The 25,723-nt window shown below is 42.7% G+C and overlaps 1 protein-coding gene across 1 annotated transcript in view; it reads left to right on the plus strand.

Annotated features, from left to right (window-relative positions):
* Positions 1-222: 222 nt before the first annotated feature.
* Positions 223-25,723, plus strand: part of LOC311246621 (cell adhesion molecule CEACAM2-like) — a gene marked incomplete at both ends in the record, with an annotated part of 43,185 nt that continues 17,684 nt past the window's right edge. The window contains 4 exons of the mRNA XM_084336769.1: positions 223-268; positions 3,584-3,904; positions 10,219-10,494; positions 14,389-14,637. Coding sequence (XP_084192895.1) covers positions 223-268; positions 3,584-3,904; positions 10,219-10,494; positions 14,389-14,637 — 892 coding nt within the window. The remainder of the gene's footprint in view (positions 269-3,583; positions 3,905-10,218; positions 10,495-14,388; positions 14,638-25,723) is intronic.

Consider the following 25,723-nt stretch of genomic DNA (forward strand, 5'->3'; position numbering starts at 1 on the left):
GTGTGCGCGTGTGTGTGTGTGTGTGTGTGTGTGTGTGTGTGTGTGTGTGTGTGTGTTTTGTGTGTGTGTATGTCTACGTGTGTGTGTGTGTGTTTTGTGTGTGTGTATGTCTACGTGTGTGTGTGTTGGGGACAATAAAAGAACAGTGGACCCTCATGAGTCTCCATGCCGTCCACCTCAGACAGGACTATTTGACAAGAACAGATGAAACCATTGTTAACCATGGACTTCCAGATACTTACAACTGCTATGGTGCTGATCTTTTCAGGTAAGCCTGAATTCAATGATGTTATAATATAATTGTATATTAGCAATGTTATATTGTGCGTAGCAGATATGAGCCATCCTGCTTTTAACAGTAAAGTGGGAAAGGGTTCATTTACATACAGTACATAGGTGCCACACAGTGGAACGATCTCAACATCAGTGTCGCAGCAGATAAAAGCTGGTATTTTAGAAAAGGTTTCCCTATAGAGGGTCATTAGCATAGAAACGAGGGAGCACATGTTGTTGTGTATGTACAATATATGTCATATTTCATGTTTTGTATTGTAATGTATCTTTATATTAACTGTTAATTGTATGAGGACCTCAATGGAAATAAGTCCCACAACTTTCTTTTGACATCCTCGATTTGCTGTAAATATGTTTTTACTGCTTTTCAAATTAATCAAATCAAATATATGTCATATGACTGCTACTGACCAATCGAATCATATTCATGACCATGAGTTAGGCTAGATTCTTTTTTCATAGGATATAAATAATCATCTCAGGGAAATGTTTTTTTGCATATCCCCCTGATAATCATACATGTACATTTCACCAGAGAGGTCAGTGTCTAGGCTCAGCCATGTTATGGTTCCCCTGGAGCGGGTAGGGGTTCAATGTCATGCTCAATAGAATATAATAAAATATTATTATTATCAATTTATATTATTATTAGGGCTGTCAATCGATTCAAATATATAATCACAATTAATCGCATTATTGTCCATAGTTAACTGATTAATTGAATATTAATCGCACATTCTTTATGTTAAAAATGTACCTTAAAGGGAATTCTTTCTAATGTTTAATATTCTTATCAACATGGGAGTGGACAGATATGCTTACTTAATGCAAATCTATGTTTATTAAATAAAATAAATAACCAAAATGACAAATATTGTCCAGAAAAACAATGGTACTTTATTTAGCATCAAATACATATGCTGCAATCATAACATGGCAAAGTCCAATAGGCAATAACAGATGGCCATATTGACCTGCTCTTGGGCGACAGGAGGTATAGCAGTCGTCTGGCAATCCGGAGGTTCCCGGTTCGATTCCCGCTCCTCCCGGGCAGCGTGTCGATGTGTCCTTGAGCAAGACACTTAACCCCTAATTGCTCCCAATGAGCAGGTTGGCACCTTGCATGGCACTCTGCTGTCGGTGTGTGAATGTGTGAGTGAATGGGTAAAAATGTGAGTAACAAATTGTAAAGCGCTTTGGATAAAAGCGCTATATAAAAGAGCAGCCATTTACCATTTACCTGCTAAATGTAACATTACTCAGTAATATGAGTACTCATATAATGTAGTGTCCAACTTTACTCTTATAAATGTTCACTAAAACATCCCCTGTTTGTTAAGCATTAAAACCAAATGATGAACCTCAATGTGTCGCAAGTACATTGGTAAGCTACATTTTCCATTACTCAAACATTCCCTGGATTTCTCGCACATCTAAAGCAAATCACACAATTGGTTATTGTGTCCAACCTCACATGGGGAAAAATCACAAAAACATCTCCTTCTACTATGCGGAATAAAAACAGTGTCACAAGTGTCACAAATCCAATTGAATGGAGTCCAATGTTAATCTCTTGCCAACATTTTAGCGACTAATATACTTTTGTACAGTAAAACTAAAGTTATCTCTTTCCCCCTCTCACAAAGTACCATGTTATTTTCATTGTATAGACATATTGGGGGACAGACACATACTCATACAGTACATAAAAGAAGTGTATGTCATTAACTTTAAGTAATTAAAATCTACTCAGACATGTTTGTCTGAAGAAGTCTGTCACCAGAATGACATTTATTTTTCTTGATATATGAACTGGTATGGACAATCCAGAAGAAAAGAAAACATGAATACACACTAACTTTGACAACCCTAATTATTTATTGTCACATTGTCTGAACATAGTACAGTTGAGTGAAAATATTTGTGTTTGGTTCCATAACCCAGCAATGACAATACAACAAAACAGACAATAAAAGCAATACAAATAGCACTGAAAATACTGTATAAACATGATATTACACTTTATCTAGTGTGGTTACGGTGTGTAGTGTGTGTAAAGTGCAGTGTGTGTGTGTGTGTGTGTGTGTGTGTGTGTGTGTGTGTGTGTGTGTGTGTGTGTGTGTGTGTGTGTGTGTGTGTGTGCGTGCGTGCGTGCGTGTGTGTGTGTGTGTGTGTGTGTGTGTGTGTGTGTGTGCGTGCGTGCGTGCGTGTGTGTGTGTGTGTGTGTGTGTGTGTATGGAGGTGCTGATCTTAGAAGTAGGCTGTGCCTTTGACCTGTACATGGACCAGGCGTTCCAGGACAAGTATATAAAATACCAACCATTGTTCGATGTGATAATCAGCCTTGTGTACAAGTGTAGATATATTATACTTATATTCGGAAGTCTTGGCCATGTATATAAATGCACCATGAGCGGTCTGAGAATTGCTGCAATGTCAAAGAGAAACGCCAAACAAATGTCTGTATAGCTGTCTCAGCTATTATTGGCAGCTTAGCCGCGTGGAGAAGGAGGTGCTATGTGTACCTACCCTTAATATAACTGTTCAGTGCTGCTTGGCCCCGATATATTTGATTACCTGTTTATGTCATATAATTTGTGGAACCAAATAAAGTATTCAAATGTGTGACACATTGACAGGGATGCCTGACCTTCCACTTATGGAACAATCTATCTAAACATGTGGCCACCATGCCACAAGGATATTCTTGTCTTATTTCTGAACAAGTAATCTAAGGCTATTTGCCAGACTACTGCTCAAATAAGGCACTTCTACAATAAGCAGTAAAATAAGGGGCGGCCGGGTAGTGCAGCGGACTAAGCGTCTGCCTACCACCGCACGAGACACTGGTATCAAATCCGGCTGTCAGCGGTGCTTCCGGCTTGGTCGGTCGTCCATACTGATACAATTGGCGGTGTCAATGGGTGGGAAGCCGGTGGGGTGTATCCTGGTTGTTGTAAACAGCGACTCCTACAGGTCGGTCAGGGCGCCTGCACAGTGAGGGAGGGAACTGGGGAGGGTAGTGTGATCCTCCCACGCGTTACACCTCCCCAGTGAGAGTCCTCGCTGTCAGGTGAAAAGAGGCTGTCTCCACATGTGTCGGAGGAAGCATGTGATAGACTTCAGGGCTCCCTAGACCGGCAAGTGGGGGGGAAATGCACGCAACGACCAGGAAGGTGAGGGGGGAATTGGCATAACGACTAAATTGGGATGGGAGAAAAATACAGAAAAAGGGAGGAGAAAAAAGTAGAAAAAAAAAGCAGTAAAAACAGTATTGTCTTCTCCTCAGGTGTGTGTGTGGGTGATGGAATCCTACCAGCTGGACCTCTGAGTGGAGCAGTGGGAGGCAAAGTGAAGTTCACCACCACGCTTCGCCCTGCGACAAGGCCCTTCCTCTCCGTCAGCTGGAGCTTGAAAGGGGCCATGATCATCACCTCGACCAGCGTCAACATAACTGAGCCTGGACATGCCAACAGGATCACACTGGACCGAGCCACCGGCACGCTGGAGCTCAGGAACCTGATGATGGCGGACAGTGGGGAGTATACTGTCACCATTATACCAGATGGAGGGCTGCAGACACAGGGAGCCACCACGCTAAATGTGTATGGTGGGTCCATTGTATTGTTTGCTGTGCTTTATTTTTTAAACCTTGACCCTTTCACTACCACACTACCAAAATGGTTAACCCTTTCACTGTGACCATACAGAGGGTTAACCCTTTCACTGCCACACAACAAAGTGTTAACCCTTTCACAACCACACTACAGAAGGTTGACCTTTCACTACCACACACTAGTGAAAGGGTTAAAGAAAAAGTACTGTAAAGTAAAATCTGGAATAAAGCAAAAGTGCTCCTCTTCATATTGCACTTCTTTTATATTTTTGGTTTCTGTCTGACATGTGGGTCGGGGGTTGAGTGAGGACAGGGGATGTGGTCATTGTGTTGGCCACACCTACGGTTTTGTCCAGAGAAGTATGGATAAATTAACAGCATAATAGGTTACTATATACCTATGATTCATCCAAACCTCTCTTGGCAGAGCCAGAGGTAAGCAGAAAAAGTAAACAAAGTACAATACTGAATGTTTGACGACATTACAGATAAGAATCTTTGGTACCTCTATTAAATGCGTGGTTTATAGAGCACTACCAAAAACTAGTAACAAATGGCTTTACCATGTTTACAAGTTTACAAATTAGAAGATAGTGTAGGTTGACAAGCTGCATCAAGGACCTATCAGCAAGCTATCCTATTATCCTATTCTCTGAATGTACTGTCTTGTCCTGCTGTGCCTTTTTGTATTTTTGTATTTGTGTATTTTATATTAGGACATTGATTTTAAGCTTTTATTGTACAGCACTTTGGTTTTTTAAATGTGCTATATAAATAAATTACTTGACTTGACTTGACTTATCTGCAATATCCAATCAACAACATGGACCTTTCTCCCTCCCTCGCCTCTATACATCATCTGCTATAGGCTGATCCAACAAAAATGCATCCTATACTGTAGCCTATTGTAGTATCTTAATAGAAGAGACCGTGGTAGTGCTCAGTTGTGCTTTATTCACAGTTGGTATTCATACAGGTAAACAGTGAAACCCGCAGCCAGTCCCTCTGGCTGCTGCCTTATTCTGACACAGAGCGCTCCGAGGTGCCTCTGGTTCACGTAACAGTAACCAATGATAAGCAAGACATGTGACACCTTAACATCAGGGGAGTTGTAGTCCTACACTACACTACACTCCTCCCCTACCCTGATTCCTGAGATTACAGATCTAATCTGTCTGGGGGTTTTGCATTTCGTTTTGGTCTACTACTTCCCCTGACCTGAGGACCATCAGGCCCTAGTATTACTCGCTCTTCCGTTTCAGGCTGTGGTAACTTAGTTGACACCATTTGATTCACATGTCTTTTACATACTTTGTTTTGAACCTCAACCATGTATGTAACCGGGCCTAATGGCCTCACAATCCTCCCATGAACCCACTTTTCTCCTTCCCCTCCCCCATAGTTTTTCACCAACACCCGCTGGTGAGGTTGAAATGATCGGACCCTCTTCTGCGGTCCCTCCGGGCTCCGCTGTGTGCTCTGTTGTCCCGTCTCTGCACCGCTGGGCTGTATCAGCGACAGTCTCGTTCTCAGTTTCCGTCCCAAGAACAGTTCTGCCGGTGTTTTACCCGTCACACAATGGGGGGTGCTCCTGTAACAAAACAAAAAGTCTTGAATAGAGTGCTGCGTTGTGATACTCTGACTCTTTGCTTTTTCCAGCGCCTTTTTCAGATTCTGCACCAGGCGCTCTGCAGCCCCATTAGAGGCAGGGTGGTACGGCGGCGACCGTGTGTGTTTCACCCCATTGTTCCTGAGAAAGTCCTGAAATGTCCGTGACTGAAATGGGGGGCCATTGTCTGACACCAGTTCCTCTGGCAGTCCATAGTTTGCGAAGAACCCCCTCAGAACCTCCACTGTTTTCTCCGCTGTCGTTGTCATCATCAATGACACTTCCGGCCACTTAGAGAAACTGTCTGTTAACACCATGAACTTATGTTTGCCTTTGTCTGCAAAATCCACGTGGACCCTCTGCCACGGTCTCACTGCCCCAGTCCATGCATGCACCGGAGCCGTCGGTGGTGTGTTCCTAGTCAGTTGACAAGGGTTACATGTGGCCACCAGGTTTTCAATGTCTCTGTCCAGGTTTGGCCACCAAAAATGGCTACGTGCTCTGGTCTTCATTCTCACTATACCCAGGTGATCGTCATGTAACTCTTTTAACATTTGTGACCTCAGTACGGGAGGAATGACCACTCTAAAACCCCACATCACACAATCACTCTCTACAGACAGTTCTGTACGTCTCACCCAGTATGGTTTTAGTTCCTCCTCTGTGACATGCTTAGGCCACCCTTTCTGTGTGAAATCTTTCACTGTTCTCATTACTGCATCACTCTTGGTGTGCTCTGCAATCTCTCTAGCAGAGATAGGGATCTCATCTAAGAACGAGACTCTGAAGTCCGGGCTACACTCTTGTGCCTCTGCCTGCATCGGTAACCTAGATAATGCATCCGCATTCCCATGTGTCAGGGCGGCCTTATACTGAATATCGTACTGGTAGGCTGCTAGAATTAGGGCCCATCTCTGCAGTCTTGCTGCTGCTAATGTGGGAACACCTGTCTTTGGTCCTAAGATCTTGACCAGTGGCTGATGGTCTGTACAGAAGGTAAATTTTCGACCATACAAATATTCATGGAACTTTTTTACTCCAAAAATTATACTGAGGGCCTCCTTCTCTATTTGCGCATAATTTACCTCTGCCTTGGACAGGGTCCGTGAGGCATATGCTATTGGCTGCTCACTGCCATCTGGTAGCTTGTGTGATATCACCGCCCCTATCCCGTATGGGGAAGCATCACAGGCCATTATCACTGGTAACTGGGGGTCAAAATGCGCTAGCACTGGTGCTGCTGTCAGCATCTTCTTGGTTCTCTCAAAAGCCTCTTGACGCTGCTTTGACCAGACCCATTCCTGTCCTTTCTGTAGTAGTTCTGTCATAGGTTTTATCTGTGTAGATAAAGAAGGCATGAATTTCCCATAGTAGGTTAACAAAGACAGAAACGCCCTCAACTCTGTGGTGTTTTTGGGCACAGGGGCCTTTTCAATGGCCTCCGTTTTCTCCTGAAGGGGGTGTAACCCCTGCGCATCTATGCGATGGCCCAAATAGCACACACTGTCCTGAAAGAAAGCACACTTTCCCTTGTTTACTCTCAGCCCATATTGATCCAACCTCTGCAGTACCCTTTCTAGATTTTTCATATGACTGTCTGTGTCATTGCCTGTCACCAATATGTCGTCTAGAAAACAGACTACCCCATCTAACCCTTGCAGCAGTTGATCCATTGTTCGTTGAAATATGGCTGGAGCGCTGGCTACCCCATAAGGCAAGCGATTGTATCTGTACAACCCTTTTGGTGTGTTGATTGTTAAGTATTTCTTGCTCTCCTCTTCTAATTCCATCTGCTGATATGCCTGTGTCAAATCTAGCTTTGTAAAATGTTTCCCTCCTGCTAACTTGGCAAATAGGTCTTGTGTTCTGGGAAGAGGATACTGATCTACATCCAGAAATGGATTTACTGTTTCTTTGTAGTCCCCACATATGCGAACTGTGTTGTCTCTCTTTGGAATATTCACTATGGGTGCTGCCCACTCACTGTGTGGCACTGGAGAAATAACCCCTTGCTTCTCCAAGTCATCTAGCTGTTTGTTTACAGCTTCCCTCAAAGCATAAGGAACAGACCTACGGGCATCTGGCTTTGCAAAACCTAGGTTTTGCATGTGGGGACACATACATTTTAGCCTTAACCCCTGTCACTTTACCCAAACCATTGCCAAATACCTGCATATATGTCTGACACAGGGACTCCACCGGATCCCCTATCCTGTTGACCTTAGACCAGTCTAGGTTTAATGGTCTTATCCAATTACGACCCATGAGTGCAGGACCCCGCCCCCTGGCTACCACTAAGGGTAACTGCAACTTCTGTTCCCCACTCTCAACTGTGACCATTATCTTCCCCATTAGCTCCAATGGCTCATCTGTGTACGTTTTCAACTTAGTCATACATGGAAGTAATGTTACATTTTTGAACTTGGCATGGTACATACTCTCTGATATGACTGACAACGCGGCACCTGTATCCACCTCCATACATATTTTCTGATCATTACATTTCACAAACACATTGTATGGTTTCTCATACTCACAATCCATATTAGGTCGGACTGTATACAGTCCCATTTGAGTCTGTTCCTCTGAACCGGACCCGTACTCTGCCTGTTCATGTTCAGTCTCTGAGATCATGTTGACTCCTCCTCCTCCTCTGTGCTGGGCCGCGCGCGTTGCTCTCCCTCGCTGATCTTGTCCGTTGAATTGGCCCCTCTTCCTGCAAGCCCTCTCCAGATGCCCCGTCGTCTTGCAAAACCGACACTGGAAATCCTTGTAGCGACAATCTCCCGCCGAATGCCCTCTCCCGTTGCAGCGGTTACATTCCGACGCATTGCCGCTCTTCTGCTCTGTTCCTGCTCTCGGTGGTCGCTGTCCTCCCGTAGCGTCTTCACGTTGTCTTCCCGTCATCTCCACTCTGTCGGTTCTGAACTGCGGCTCTGGGACAAACCTTTTCATGCTGACCACGGTGCATTCATAGTTGTTGGTGATCTCCAGCGTCTTGGTCCACGCTAAAACCCCATCACAAGCTGCATTCAGCAGCTTACTGCGCAGATCGTTACTTGTGATACCGCAGATAAACTGGTCACGAAGCTGCTCTTCCATTGATGTTCCAAATGCACACCAAGAAGCCAATCCTTTCAATGCCGCCACATATTCCGTGAGCGATTCACCAGAGAGCTGTTTGCGATTTCTGAACGTATACCTCTCTGCTAGCACATTCTTCTTTGGTGAAAAATAGGCTCTCACTGCCGTTAACAAGTCCTTCAAGTCCACGTCGCCTGGCCTGTCCGGCGCCACCAAATCCTTGAGCAATGTAAACGTTTTAGCTCCTACCATGGAGAGAAACACAGCCCTTTGCCGGCCTGCCGCGATGTTGTTTGCGATGAAAAACTGCTGAAGTCTCTCTTCATAGGCTTCAAATGTCTCTATCGTCTCATCAAACACCAGTCCCGTTTCTAGACTGTACAGCGCCATTCCTTTTTGCACTTCCCCGCCACGAGTTCCAAGAGAGAAAAAAAAACGTGGAAGCTAGCTTGACTATTATTCTTTCTTCGGCTACAAGCCTACAACCTCTATTTCCGAGGTGGACACAAACGTGTGTTTTCCTTTATCCTCGTCGCCACTGTAGTATCTTAATAGAAGAGACCGTGGTAGTGCTCAGTTGTGCTTTATTCACAGTTGGTATTCATACAGGTAAACAGTGAAACCCGCAGCCAGTCCCTCTGGCTGCTGCCTTATTCTGACACAGAGCGCTCCGAGGCGCCTCTGGTTCACGTAACAGTAACCAATGATAAGCAAGACATGTGACACCTTAACATCAGGGGAGTTGTAGTCCTACACTACACTACACCTATGGGTTATCTAGCATGAGAGCAAGTGGGTGGAATTTGAAGTGGGTGGAAGTCATCCTGCTTCTTTTATCTGTTTGTATTGTTGCCTGACCACCTCATAAGCAGAACCAAACGTGTTGTAAATCTTACATCCTAATGTGTCAGTGACCATTATAGAAAGGTCATAGGCACGCCTGTAGGCTATTTAATCTCTGAAATAATTTTCTTTCTTTTGGTAAGCTTTTTTTTGGGGGGGGGGGGCTAATATGCTATCAATTTGTATGCAGCAAGTGCACATGTAGGCCGAATGCATCAGTTCAGGAGGTTAATTAAAGAAGGATCATCTGATGGTCTTTGTAGCTAAAAAACAGTATTTACATTCAAATTAGTGCAAAGAAAAGGTCTATTCATATTAAGTGTTTCCACCAAAGCTCAAAGCAAACCTACGCCCCTGAGAGAGAGAGCGAGAGAGCGAGAGAGAGAGAGAGAGAGAGAGACAGAGCGAGAGAGAGAGAGAGAGAGAGAGAGAGAGAGAGAGAGAGAGAGAGAGAGAGAGAGAGAGAGAGAGAGAGAGAGAGAGAGAGAGAGAGAGAGAGCCTTTTGTACACAGGACCACAGTATCTGTCAACAGACGAAAAGAAGGTTGCCTATTTCCTTTTTTGATGCGAAGTGCATCTATATAACTGGCGGTGATGTCATTAACTCACTCATGCAGTAACTCACTCATGGTTAGCCACTCTGCCATTAGTGGCAGCTCACAGGAAATACGATTCACATCTATGACTTGTGTCTCCTTCTCCTTGTTTCGTTAGTATATCACTGTACGTAGTATTCTCAGTGGTTTCATATGCTCATCTGTCTTCTTGCAGCATTGATAACAGGAGCCACCATCACCAGTCCCCGCGCCACCCTGATAGAATATAAAAGCTTCACCAACCTAAGCTGTGATGCTTCAGGCTCCATCACAACCAGAGAATGGATGAAGGATGGCCACCCACTCTACCGCAGTGACAGAGTCACCGTGTCCATGAGCAACAGGACAGTCTACATACGTCCCGTCCACAGCACCAACCACGGCAGCTATCAGTGTCGAGTCAGCAACCCAGTCAGCACCATGACTGCAACCCATCAGCTCACTGTCAACTGTATGTACTGATCTCTGTTTCACTGTCAACTGTATACTGATCTCTGTTTCACTGTCTACTGTACAGTATGTACTGATCTGTGTTTCACTGTCAACTGTATGTACTGATCTCTGTTTCACTGTCTACTGTACAGTATGTACTGATCTGTGTTTCACTGTCAACTGTATACTGATCTCTGTTTCACTGTCAACTGTATACTGATCTCTGTTTCACTGTCAACTGTATACTGATCTCTGTTTCACTGTCAACTGTATGTACTGATCTGTGTTTCACTGTCAACTGTATGTACTGATCTCTGTTTCACTGTCAACTGTACAGTATGTACTGATCTGTGTTTCACTGTCAACTGTATACTGATCTGTGTTTCACTGTCAACTGTATGTACTGATCTCTGTTTCACTGTCAACTGTATGTACTGATCTCTGTTTCACTGTCAACTGTATGTACTGATCTCTGTTTCACTGTCAACTGTATGTGATCTCTGTTTCACTGTCTACTGTACAGTATGTACTGATCTCTGTTTCACTGTCTACTGTATGTGATCTCTGTTTCACTGTCAACTGTACTGATCTGTGTTTCACTGTCAACTGTACTGATCTCTGTTTCACTGTCTACTGTACTGTATGTACTGATCTGTGTTTCACTGTCAACTGTACAGTATGTACTGATCTCTGTTTCACTGTCTACTGTATGTGATCTCTGTTTCACTGTCAACTGTATGTGATCTCTGTTTCACTGTCAACTGTACAGTATGTACTGATCTCTGTTTCACTGTCAACTGTATGTGATCTCTGTTTCACTGTCTACTGTACAGTATGTACTGATCTCTGTTTCACTGTCTACTGTATGTGATCTCTGTTTCACTGTCTACTGTACAGTATGTACTGATCTCTGTTTCACTGTCTACTGTATGTGATCTCTGTTTCACTGTCAACTGTATGTGATCTCTGTTTCACTGTCAACTGTATGTGATCTCTGTTTCACTGTCAACTGTATGTGATCTCTGTTTCACTGTCAACTGTATGTGATCTCTGTTTCACTGTCAACTGTACTGATCTCTGTTTCACTGTCAACTGTATGTGATCTCTGTTTCACTGTCAACTGTATGTGATCTCTGTTTCACTGTCAACTGTATGTGATCTCTGTTTCACTGTCAACTGTATGTGATCTCTGTTTCACTGTCAACTGTATGTGATCTCTGTTTCACTGTCAACAGTATGTGATCTCTGTTTCACTGTCAACTGTATGTGATCTCTGTTTCACTGTCAACAGTATGTGATCTCTGTTTCACTGTCAACTGTACTGATCTCTGTTTCACTGTCAACTGTATGTGATCTCTGTTTCACTGTCTACTGTACAGTATGTACTGATCTCTGTTTCACTGTCAACTGTATGTGATCTCTGTTTCACTGTCTACTGTACAGTATGTACTGATCTCTGTTTCACTGTCTACTGTACAGTATGTACTGATCTCTGTTTCACTGTCTACTGTACTGATCTCTGTTTCACTGTCTACTGTACAGTATGTACTGATCTCTGTTTCACTGTCTACTGCAGGGGTGGCCAACCAGTCAGAGACTAAGAGCCACAAAAAAATGACTGTGGTACCACAAAGAGCCACACCATATACCAGCGTTTCTCAACCTTTTTTTTCAGTCACGGCACCCTTCATGTGTTTATAGGTCTCACCCTCTGGCCTCTGAAGTTGCTAATGTCTTTTTTATTTGGGCCTCACAGGGTTAAAAGTACCCTGTGAGACCCACGGTTGCAAAATTACAAAATCACTTTTAGCCATTTAAAAAAATAATGTTTATTTAAAAAATGTTAAAGGGGAACTATTTTACTATTTCTTTCACTATTTGGGCACTTTTACACAATTCCTGTGAGTCTATGGAACACCTAGGTTTTTTTCAAAAAAAATGCATTGTTTTGTATTTCTAATCAAGTACTAAAAACCGCATTTTTCTACCTCAAGATCTTAAGCCGTTTTGAGGCTGGGCTCCAACCACTGTGTGGCCTGATGCCAACTGCCACATCAACTGCCACATTATTATGCAGCTGAGAAATCTCTGACATCACAGATATGCACATTTTCAGATGACTCAGTTCAGTGAGGGTGAATATTGTGAGAGGAGAATTGGAAGAATTCGCCAATATGAGAATTAGAGACATATATCCTATTAATATAAGTCCACATAGCTAAGAAACAATGGTAAACACTGAAAAAAGCCATTTATAAGATAGTTCCCCTTTAAGCACATGTATAGTCAATTGGTCCTGTTGTTCAGCCTCACAATGCTATTTGATAGTAAATGTGTTTATATGTCCCACCCTCTGGCCTCTGAAGTTGCTAATTTCTTTTTAATTTGGGCCTCACAGGGTTAACCTCTTAAGCCCGAGATATACAGTAAAAGTGTATATTTTCAGCATTATGTTTGTTTACCAATTATTTTAACTGTTATTAGTGAAATATAAGATTATAGAAATCTCAGGGCATTGAGTCGGAAACCGGCGCATATTGACAGGAGGAAGTGGCACAGCCAAAAGTGAGTGTAGTCTTTTGAAGGAAGAGACTCAGGGCTTTCAAATTTCGAAAAACGACCCTACCCAGCTCACACCAGCCCCTGTCAATCATCTGACTTCTGGATTTACTTTTTAATTTCTCTTATTTTTTGGGATTATCTCCCACAAACCTGAACGTTATTGCCATAAAACAGAACGCAGTTAGTTTCTCTACCTTTCTGTGAACGTCTTGCAAAAAACGGTGTTGCAATATGATGAAAAATGGTGGAGAAATTTACATTATAAAAAAGATGGCAGAATTCAGTACTGTATCTACAAAACCTTCTGTTTAATCATCTTCCCTTTATTCATTTGCTTAGATTTTTCAGGTCTGGTCAATTTTAGCATGGTGTTATTTACAGTCAAAGATAATTTTTTTTTTAAATAGAATTGATATTCTCCTTTGGTTCATTACAATTTACTCAAGCCTAGTAACAGACACACTATTTCTGACACTGATCCATATAATGTCCCTAGATTCAGATACCAAGAACATGCAAATGGACCATTTAAAAAAAATTGTAAATGTTTATTCTACGTCCTTATTGAATGAGTGACATTAAAAAAGAAAAAAAAAAAAAAAAAAAGTAAAAAAAAAAAAAAAAAAAATTATGGATGGAAGAGCCGCACATTGACGGGCAAAGAGCCGCATGCGGCTCGCGAGCCGCGGGTTGGCCACCCCTGGTCTACTGTATGTGATCTCTGTTTCACTGTCAACAGTATGTGATCTCTGTTTCACTGTCAACAGTATGTGATCTCTATTTCACTGTCAACTGTACTGATCTCTGTTTCACTGTCAACAGTATGTGATCTCTGTTTCACTGTCAACTGTATGTGATCTCTGTTTCACTGTCAACTGTATGTGATCTCTATTTCACTGTCAACTGTACTGATCTCTGTTTCACTGTCAACAGTATGTGATCTCTGTTTCACTGTCAACTGTATGTACTGATCTCTGTTTCACTGTCAACTGTACTTATCTCTGTAAGAAGTATTCCTAGTATTATCCTACCCATCATCTCACTGTCAACTATACATACTGAGTATTATTATTAGTCTTGATGAAATGGTGATGGAGTAGAATAGTTGTGAACAATCATGTCAATGCAAGAACAACACATAAAGTATATTGGAGCTTTTATTATTATAATTTCTTTACTGTATATCTTTAGAAAATACATTTTCCGCTCTAAATTCCGTGATTTAGTTGGTGTGATTTCGTTTAGTTGGGTTCTTAATTCATTATGTATGTATAGAGTTGAGAGTAGGCTATGTGTATAGGTAAAATCACCATGATAAAATCCTCCTAACACATTTCTCTTTACTGTACAGTTGGACCTCATAACGTGTCAATAGACGGACCGCCTACAGCTCCATCTGGCCGGAGAGTAACCCTGCGCTGCACTGCAGAGTCGGTCCCACCAGCAACCTTCCACTGGACATTCAACGGCAACGAGACGCATGTCAACACGTCCTTATATGTCATAGAGAGGATGGAGGAAGAAAACACTGGGAATTACACCTGTACTGTCAGCAATAAGGTCACAAAGCAAGAAAACTCCACAGTTGTGAATCTGAGAGGTAAGGTTCAACCTTTCAACAAGGTCCCACCCATTTAGGAGATAGTTTCATTGGCACTGCTTAATAGTAGTAGAAGAAGTACACAGATCCTTTACTTAAGTACAATTCTAAATTCTACTTACGTGGGGCGGCTGGGTTGCGCAGCGGACTAAGCGCTCGCCTACCACCGCAAAGACTCTGGGATCTAATCCAGCTGTCAGCGGTACCTCCGGCTGGGTCAGTCGTCCCTACTAACACAATTGGCAGTGTTAGCGGGTGGGAAGCCGGTGGGGTATGTGTCCTGGTCGTTGTAAACAGCGACTCCTACCGGTCGGTCGGGGCGCCTGTTCAGCAGGGAAGGGATCTGGGGGAGATAGTGTGATCCTCCCACGCGTTACACTCCCCCGGTGAGAGTCCTCGCTGTCAGGTGAAAAGAAGCGGCTGGCTGACTCCACATGTATCGGAGGAAGGCATGTGGTAGTCTTCTCCCTCCCCAGGCCGACAGTAGGGGGCAAAACGACCAGGAAGGGAATTGGCATAACGACTAAATTGGGATGGGAGAAAAATACGAAAAAAATAGGGGGGAGAAAAGATTGATTAAAAAACAAATTTTCACTTACGTAAAAGTAGAGAAATATTTGATATTGAATGTACTTAGTAAGTATCAAAAGTTAAAGTTCACATTCTACATGTTTGTGTATTCCAGTGTTTGGGAGTGTTCACGCCTCGAACCATTCACCTCTAAAGGTTAATGTTAAAATAGTATGTGGTCCAGCTCTGCTGGCTCTGATTATGTCATCTTGAAGTCGGTAGATTTCAAATTTGAACGTAAATAACCATCAAATGTTGCCATGTTTTCTATGCAACATATTTTTCTTCAAAGTAACTGTAACTGATGGGTTCAGATAAATGCAGTGGATGTAATGAATGCAGACTGAAATAATTGGCCCACGGGAGGCTTATACCCACAGTTAACATCCTGTGAGACAGACTCCTGTTCCCCCCACATGTATTTGTTGACATGTAATGTATTTGGATTGGATTGATGAAATCTTCCTTCAGTCTGAAAATTGTCTTGGCCTTTGATATATAGAGGCAATGGCAGTTGTATATGACTTTTTAAGCTGTGAAACGTTTGTTGTTCATGTTAAAACGTCGAGTAAACCTGTGTTTTGAGTTTTGATGGGCACAGAAGACTCTCACTCACTCACTTGGCATCTACTGTGTGTGTCCTTGTTTACCACATGCCCATGTTCCAAGTCAAAATCTTAGAAGAACATGATGTGACCTAAAGGCTTAGTTGAATAAATTCCATATTGTAATTTTAGGGAGATGTGAATTTCAAGTTGAAATTACATTTCAAAGGATGGTATTATTGGACTGATGGTCTCTGGAATTGTCTTGTTCGCCTTATACAGCCTCCTGTGCTGCCCCCTACTGGTCGTTTGTGGTATTCGTGATCAGTGCATTGACAGTGGGAGGACTGCTGCAGATATAGAAACTAAGGAGTGGCAGGCTTGATAAGAGCGGTGAGTTTAATCATCTACAGTATGATATATTGTTCTCATTAAAATGTCTGTAACTGTTTCCCGTCATCAAAACTAAATCTATACTTTTCATATTTCCTCAGGTTTCTCCACTCCTATAGGTTTTTTGCTCATCACGTGGCTGAATGAGGATGATGATGATGAATATCAACCTAGTTATTTTGACCTGTTGAATCTGTTGAATACCTAATTTCTTAACCAATGTTGTAAAGTACACAAATGAAAGATTAATATTCAGAATGCCCAATAAAAGCTTTTAAGACTGGAAGTATTTGTGTTTATTTTATTATATATATATATAAAACTAAAAAATGAATACCTTCAAAAGAAGGGACCGCACACTCCTCAGGACTGGTTTTGCTTTTTTATTGCACAACGCGTTTCGCTTCCGCTTCCTCAGGTGCTATACAGCAGGTGTCAATGATAATCATCATATACAGAATGCTCCACCCTCACATAGTAACATATCAAGTTCATTGGCTACTCAATTATTACATTTCATTTATCATTTTGCAAGATGTAATGCATAGAACTCACATATATAAATCTGATGCATAGAAACCACATATAGACTCATTTTGAAAAAGATATATAATAACACAGTATGAGATATGTATAGAAGTGACAAATACCTAAGTCATTAGAAATGACAAACAATTTAAAACCACACCCACAAAGGTTACACAGAACCCCTGGGATCAGTGGCGGCCGCTGCCGCTGGTGCCTTGTGGGTCGCAGTTCACGTTAATAGGTCGAGTTGAAAATGTAATGCTCTGAGATCCTCTGGAGCAATCTCTCTCTGTCTCTCGGATCAATCAAATCAAATAATTAACACATGTATGTTGTCATTTTAAACAACTCACCATTCATTCATTATGCATCAGCAGCAGCTAAATTAATGTTATAGTTCACAACACAGCAGCGCGTTTTGAATCGCTAGCCTATTAATTATCGTCTCAGCAAGCACAGTCAATACTTTTTTCCGTAGCCGCATTTCGCGGAGACAGCTGTGTATAGCGAGAGAGAGAGCGAGAGAGAGAGAGAGAGAGAGAGAGAGAGAGAGAGAGAGAGACTCACTGTTTAGTTCAAACGTCCAGGGCAGGAGAGCTTGATAAACGTGTATAATCCACTGTTGATGTATTCCAGACCACTGTCCACTGTCTCCAGACTGCATCCGCCATATAGCTTGTTAGCCAAGTGTTAGCTTGTTAGCACAACACAAGTACATTCCTTTGTCCATTTCCGCTCGAACAGACTGCAAACTACCTGGCGTTCTATCGCCATGCTCTAAGACAAACTCTAACCATAACCAACTTTGAAAGAGTGCCTAAGCTTAACAGTCTAAAGAACTTGCAGTCACGGCACGCTCTAAGACAAACAGCTGCCTGCATCATTCTCACAACAACACAACTATCTCCACCAACGGACCAACCTAGGAATAACCTAGAATTGGAACATTAGAAATTGGATTCGGCCAATCAGAGATCGTCTCTGTGAAATTCTGCTACAGAAAAAAATACTGGCGTCGGCCAATCAGAGAGCGTCTCCGCGAAATGCGGCTACAGAAATTCTTGACGCTACTGGCTAGACCGCTTCAAATCGCGCCCGGATTCCAACATAATAGTCATATTTCAACGCACAACGCGTTATGCACTGATTGGCTGTGACGGATACAGCGATCAAACTGTGACGCGCACTCAGAGCGCTATCGCGTCTAGCCCGGGCCGAGAAATACGAAAAAATAAAAAAAAATAAAAAAACGTGATGTCACTTCCTGCTCAGGAAAACGAGTGTTTTTTATTTGAGATAATAACGTTATATTGTGCATTGGAAATACAAACATACTTAAAATGAGTAAATATTATTCATTTTAAACATGTTTATATTATTTATAGGGCTATAAAACAAAAAACGAAAAAGTTTTATTTTCTTCTTCTCTGATTTAACAGCAGGTGGGTCGGCGCCCGTGCGCCCCTAGTGGCAGAGCCGCCACTGCCTGGGATAGTGATTACAAAAATGGATTCAGGCCAAGGGATTCATTTAAACCATGGGGTTCCACAGAATTTAGAGTGAAAATCCAATAAGCTTCCCTCTGTAGGAGAAGTTTTTTTTATATCACCGCCCCTAGGTGGCAGGGTGACTTTTTCAATCCCAATGAACCTTAGAGAGGCTGTAGATCCATGATATCTCTCTTTGTAGTGTCTGGCAATGGCATAATCCATATTGTTGTTCCTGATAGCTGCCTTATGTTCTGCTATTCGCACCTTCAAATTTATTTTTGTTTGCCCAACATACACCTTACCACAGGGGCATTTCAGCATGTAAATGACATGTGTGGTGTTATTAAGCATTACATCACACGCAGGAGTGGTTTGTGACCAATAAACCATGCCTAGGGGTGGTTGTTAGGCCCGAGGCGCAGCCGAGGGTCGTTAGACCCCCCTAGGCATGGTTTATTGGTCACAAATCACGACTGCACGTGGTGTAAAGCTTTTATACAACTGCCAGATTCATCCAACCTTATTTCTATACAATAAACACACATTAATCGAAGATTTATTGAAAAAACCATCCGCCAGAAAAAGTAGTTCCCACAACTCCATGTGGAAGCAGCTTGAAGTGCATCCAACCAAACTAACACATCCAACTGTGTATTATTGGAATGATTGAGAGAAGTTGCCTCATGTGGAAGCAGCTTGAAGTGCATCCAACCAACTAACACATCCAACTGTGTATTATTGGAATGATTGATTGAAAATTTATTAAAACGTTTTCTTTGCCCTATAGGAAAAAAACGTTTTCTTCGCCCTATTTTTTTATTTATTTCTTTTAGCCTAAACTTAACCAGTTGGAAACCAGGGGTACAGTAATAAAATTAGCAATCAACCAATCAATCAATTCAATAGACCATGCTCACTTAAAACAGCGCTGCTTCTCTCTCAGTCTGACTCCCCCGCTGTTGCAGACAGGAGTGTGTGTGTGTGTGTGTGCGTGTGTGTGTGTGTGTGTGTGTGTGTGTGTGTGTCACAGTGTGTGTGTGCGTGTGTGTGTGTATGTGTGTGTGTGTGTGTGTGTGTGTGTGTGTGTGTGTATGTGTGTGTTTGTGGGTACGCCAGCGTCGGACAGTGTGAGAGAGAACGCTGCAGTCGGAAAGTAGGAAGGAAGAAATTTAAATCAATCAATTAATCTATCAATCAATCCGCGATTTTTCTTTTGTTCTAGATTGAGTCAAGACCCATCAATTACATCATCCAACATTGTTTAAAATACTAACACATTCCCCTTGACAGAATCGCTTCATATTTAGTCGTTATGGTGCTTTCAACATAACCATTTGTTGTTCGCGATCCTGTTTTCTCCCGGAGTGAGCCGGGGAGGGTTATGTGATTTGGTTGTGGGCGGGTCCTGAGCCCAGGACCGTGGATTGTTGTCAATAAAGACGTGTGAATGGCCAATCAGAATCGAGAAATTTGCATGCCGTTGTATAACAATTAATAAACTCCCTTATTTTATATTCCTGTCCAGACTGTGGATGGTAGAAAACCTTTGTGTTCATGGTGTTTGAACAATGGGTGCATCGACCACATGGGTGATTACCACACAGCTCTGTTCTTAAGCAGTTGGAATGACTTACTACAGGAGATTTATACATAGAACTGACAACAGAGTCCCTTATGTTTTTTTATGTAATGTCTTTTAAATGGGGGTCACATTTGAGTATGTTCCAGTGTTTGTAAATAATGTTTTTAACAACTTGAGATGAAGTAATATATTCTGAAACAAACATGACTCTGTTACCTGGGGTGTCTTTCTTGTCAGATTCCAAAAGGGTCTCCCTCTGTACATGTTTTGTCTTATTTCTGGCTGTGTGTACAACAGTACAACCGATGCTTTGTATCCCCTCTGTTCAAACCTGTTGCTCATTTCATCATCTGCCTTCTTTTCTAGGTCTGCAGGATCACTACAGATACGCTTAAGACGCAGGAATTGTCCACATGGGATATTCTCTACCATACGTCTGGGGTGATGACTGCATGTAAAATAGTATTACGGTCTGTTGGTTTGTGAAAAATAGTAGTGTGCCGGTTTCCCTCATTGTCTGTTGATATCCGTAAGTCTAAGAAATCAATATGTTCTCTACTGTGTTCCATCGTGAATTTTAAAGTGTGATGTGTACCATTGATGTACTCCCTGAACTGGAATAGCTCATCTTCCGAGCCAACAAACACCATGAAAATGTTATCTATGTACCTTTTCCAAAAAATTTAAATATACAAGAGGGGAGAGGCATCTTGGTTGTGGATAAACTGGGATTCCCAGTGGTCCATAAATAGATTGGCATAATTTGGTGCGAATGCAGAACCCATGGCAGTACCCTGGATTTGGATACCCGTCGAAATACTTCCCAAAGGTCAGTGAACGACCACAACACCAGAGGGAGTTCCACAAATCAGGTTCAACCCAGATTCCGCTCAAACAAGGGAATAAACACGTTTCGCAATTATGCCACAATAAGGAATGTGAATCCCTACCCTCTTTCAAAACCGCTCTCAAAGAGCACCTATGGGGGGCTGCAATTAGAAACTGGCCCCGGTAAATGTCAAAATCCCATCGTAGTATTCTCATGACATATCATGCCGTCCATGGCACAATGCCCTCACCTTTGATTACAATCACCTAAGGTTTGCCTGCCAAGACGTCTGCCATGGAATACTATGAATTAATGAATATAAACTGTAGTGCGCTGGTTCCTAAACTGTAGTGCGCTGGTTCCTAAACTGTAGTGCGGGTGCGGGGTGCAGGGATCCCCAGGGGTCCCTGATGGGGGGTCTAGGAATAGTTTAGTTGAATTCAAATTTAGTTTATTACCTTTTCATAACGAGAGGATGTATAAGAATGACTATTCTGGTAATATGCAGTTTCATCTTGACAACATACACATAAATGGACCTAAGTCTATTTCCTGTTGTGATGTTTGCTAATGTAATAATGACATACACTTGGGTCCAAACTGTTCCATAGCAACAACAGAATTCCAGTGAAACAGAATTCCTCTCTTGTCTCCCCACCTACAGAATAGATAGTCATGGAATTCTAGACAAAATCATGCCTTTAAAAAATATATATTTAATTGTTTTTTTATTCTATTTATTTTGGGGTTTCTGTATTTTTCACCCATCCCAATTTAGTCGTTATGCCAATTCCCTTCCTGGTCATTGCAAGAATTGCCCCACTGTCGGCCTAGGGAGGGTGTAGAACTATCACATGCCTCCTCTGACACACGTGGAGTCGCCAGCCGCTTCTTTTATCCTGTCAGTGAGGACTCTCACTGGGGGAACGTAACGCGTGTGGAGGTTCACGCTATTTCCCCCAGATCCCCTCCCTGCTGAACAGGCGCCCCGACCGACCAGTAGGAGTCGCAGAACGACCAGGACACATACCCCACCGGCTTCCCACCCGAGTCTCTGCGGTGATAGGCGAGTGCTTAGTCCACTGCTCTACCCAGCCACTCCCAGACAAAATCCTATCTAACAAACAATACATGTTGTCAGATGGGTGCCTGTGTAACAGAGGCAACTCGCCCCTGCCACGAATTCGACCATGCCTTGAGTGGGAGTCGAACCCCAGGCGTCCGCACTGCGGGCGACATCACAAACCGCTGCGCCAAGAAAGGAATTCCCTCCTAAGCGCTCAGTTTGGATGCCTCTGGGGAGTGAGTTTTACACCCGTTACACTCACCCCCCCTAAACTCACACCACCCAAGGCATCCGGGTCTACGGCACCAGTGTAACAGAGGCAACTCGCCCCTGCCACGAATTCGACCATGCCTTGAGTGGGAGTCGAACCCCAGGCGTCCGCACTGCGGGTGACATCACAAACCGCTGCGCCAAGAAAGGAATTCCCTCCTAAGCGTTCAGTTTGGATGCCTCTGGGGAGTGAGTTTTACACCCGTTACACCTGGGTCCGTGGCTCATTGAGAAGCTGTGTGTGAAGCTCACCCGGTGAGGATTGTGATGAAGGTGAAGAAGCGCAGCAGCTGCATGATGTCCAGCAGCTTGGTGGCCGAGTTCAAGTTTCTTTATTAGTTGTCATACAGAAGTACAGAATACTTTTATATAAAATGCTTCTTTCTGTTTCGCTCCAGAGATTGTGCTAGGTAAAAATAGATAAGTATAAAATAAGTATAGTAAGTATAAAATAAAAGTCAAGTACGTAGACAAAAGTGTTCAGTATATACATATATACAGAATACAGTGTACAATGCAGAGTAGAAGTAACTGAGTTACAATACATTATACTATACAATATAATAATATACAATATACTATACAGTGCAAAGCAAAAATGGGATGAGGTACAATTTAGGTACAATTTACAGTAAGGTGTAATGAGGTATGGGTTGTAGTGCAAATTCTTTACCAATAAATATAAAGTGTGTTTAGGTGTTCTAAAGTGGGTAAAGTGGGTGCTGCAGTGAGTTGTTTGTTTAAAGTGAGTGTGCGCGTGTGGATGTATGTGCTGTGAGTGCATTTGATGGTTGTTACATAGTGTTATTGTCATTTAGCATTCTGATGGCCTGAGGATAGAAGCTTCTTCTGAGTCTCTCTGTGCTTGCCATGAGACTCCGGTATCGCTTGCCTGACCGCAGCAGTTCAAAGAGGCAGTTGTTTGGGTGGCTGGAGTCTTTGATAATTCTCTTAGCCTTACCCATGCACCGCTTGTTGTAAATGTCCTGGAGAGTGGGAAGCCCCCCTCCAATTGTGCGTTCGGCTGAACGGGCCACTCTCTGTAGTCTGCAGTGCTACGGTCTTGTGCAGTGCTATTCCCAAACCAGGAGGTGATATTGCCAGGCAGGATGCTCTCTATTGTGCATGAGTAGAAGTTCTTAAGGATCTTCTGACTGACTTGGAACTTCCTTAGGCGCCTGAGGAAGTAGAGGCGTTGCCGTGCCTTCTTCACAACACTGTCAATGTGTGTGCTCCATGACAAGTCCTCGGATATGTGGACTCCGAGGTACTTAAAACTGTTCACTCTCTCAAGCGGTGCCCCGTCGATGCTGAGGGGGCTGTAGTCCCTGACCCCCGACCTCCTGAAGTCCACAATCATCTCTTTTGTTTTGCTGACGTTCAGGGAGAGGCAGTTCTCCTGACACCACTGCGACAGATTCTCTACCTCTTCCAGGTAGGCCCTCTTGTCGTTGGCAGAGATCAGGCCCACCACTACTGTGTCATCAGCAAATTTGATGACTGTGCCACACAGTCATGTGTGTACACAGGGAGTAGAGGAGGGGGCTCAGAACCACAGCCTTGTGTTGCTGGAAGGACCTGTGGATATTTCTGTTGAAGTCCTCCGGGCTCACACCCCCGAACACAGACCTCTGCTCCACGCTCTGCAGACACACACAGTGGCATAAGAGAAGCATACTATTTAGTCAAGTAATTAAATTTTATTTCAAACCTTTATTTAAACTCGAAAGGCAACTGAGGTTTCCCTCATTTACAGTCGAGTGTACATACAAGCATATCAAATCTCACAGCATATAAAATCATAACAATAAGACAACAAGGTGAGGCAAAAGTAAGTATAGCAAATCAATTAAAACACGTACAACTTGATTGACAAAGGTTGGAGATCATGGTTTCAAATTCTGCAACAGAGGGGAGAATCTCAAGCTTTAAGGACTGTTGGAGTTCATTCCATGAGCTAGAAGGGTGTCATAGTGAAATGCAGATTTACCTGTTCAGAGCAAACTCAGGTGACCTTAAAGACCAGCCAGTCACTAGAACTGGTTCCATAGGTTCCACAATTCCATTCCAATAATGATAAGGAGGTAGTTTACCAATAAGGGCCTTAAAATTAACAAATACAAGTGTTTGTTGCACCTCTCCATCAGCGAGGACCAACCGAGAACCAACTAGAGAGTGCAGTAGTATTTGGTAACCATAGATAGACATATTTAGCCTGAAACTGGTGTTCAAATCAAAATCATGTGTTCTAGTCTTGTAGAAACAGTCAAAGTGGAAAGATTGCCAATCAAATATAGTTTAAACCTGATTTGACTAGGGTGACAAGCTTAGAGAGTGTGTGTGTTTACAGAGACCGGGGGCTCACAACAGGAGGTGATTTGCATACAACTGTTGGCAGCTGCAGACAATAGATCAAGAGGCACATATCCTGTGTTATCTGTTAAACTGGTCCTGTGGCCTGACTACATCACAGGAAGTCGTTATCTCATGCCCCGAGGCCAGGCCATCTGGTCTGATTATTACATGTTGAGACAGATGTAGGGGAGGAAAAAAGCGTCACCATTGTCAGTAACTCAAGTACACTTTCAAATGTCTGTTTCTATACCTAAATTAGCTTAAAATGAACTACAAATGGTCCTGTTATATTGTGGTAATAATTCTGAATCTAATGATATAAAATATGCCATGTTTATGAATAAGAATCACAGAGTTTGAAATTAGGCCACTTCTGAATCTACATTGGATAATACTTAAATGTGTTGAATAATAACTGTATAAAATAGATATTGATTTAAGTTAAAAGAATATGATTAGGAAACTGGAAGTGGGCTTAAATGATAAAACTACTGTGATTCTCATTTAGCATCACAAGAAACTGTTCAAAAATGATATCTCTGTGTTTATGAAATCAATCTCAATTCGAATATATATATCTTGGGTTCAACAACCAAAGTATTATGTTAGTTAGACGGTATTTATTCTTTGATTGGAAAACAAAGGAAATAGCTGGTGGGCCTCAGGGGACGGCCCCTCTTTTTCAAATACTATGTGAAGGCTCGCGATTGGTTGGAAATCCTATGCGTGAGGTCACTTGGTGACGTCACGCCCAGGGTCTCTGGCTCATGGATAAAATGGGAAGGTGGAGAGACACAAAAACGGAACCGACACAGGACGACACCCACCTTTTCACACAGAGGACGGCGCGGGCAGAGGAGAACAAACGGAAAAGAGCTTTTGGAGGGAGAAAATACTTTCTTTGTTTGTCAGCCAGACAGCAAAGAACATCAACAACTCAACAACTATCATTCTTTAATCTGCTTTCTTAGTAGGACGAGCGGCATAGTGCTCCGGTACCTTGAATATTATAGTGTTCTTTATTGTAATTGAACCAGAACCATTGTGATTACACCTTTAACTTTGAATTAAACAGATGCTAGTACAACCTCTCCTTCATTTTCTCCTGCTTAGCCGCCGTGAACACAAGACCAGTTGGTCTTTTGAAAGTACAAGGGTTTTTAGGAGACACAATTCACAACGCAGAGTATGATCAAGCCGGTTCTGATCTTATCAGAACCAGAACATAGACCTTTGTGACTTCAAGAGCAGCTAGCCTAGCTTAGCACAAGGACCAAAACAAGCTAGTCAGACTACTGCTTGACCTGACTCCTAGAACCCACCTCACCCCTGCCCACTTTGACAACCTAGGATGGCTTAGAGTAGACGACAGAGTACAGCAACTTGCAATGGGCCTGGTCTACAAGATGCACTACGCGACCAAGGTACCCATGTACATGTCAAAATACTTCCCAAAGG

Source organism: Notolepis coatsorum (genome assembly GCF_963971535.1).
Source record: "Notolepis coatsorum genome assembly, chromosome: 19".
NCBI classification, from domain to species: Eukaryota; Metazoa; Chordata; class Actinopteri; order Aulopiformes; family Paralepididae; genus Notolepis; species Notolepis coatsorum.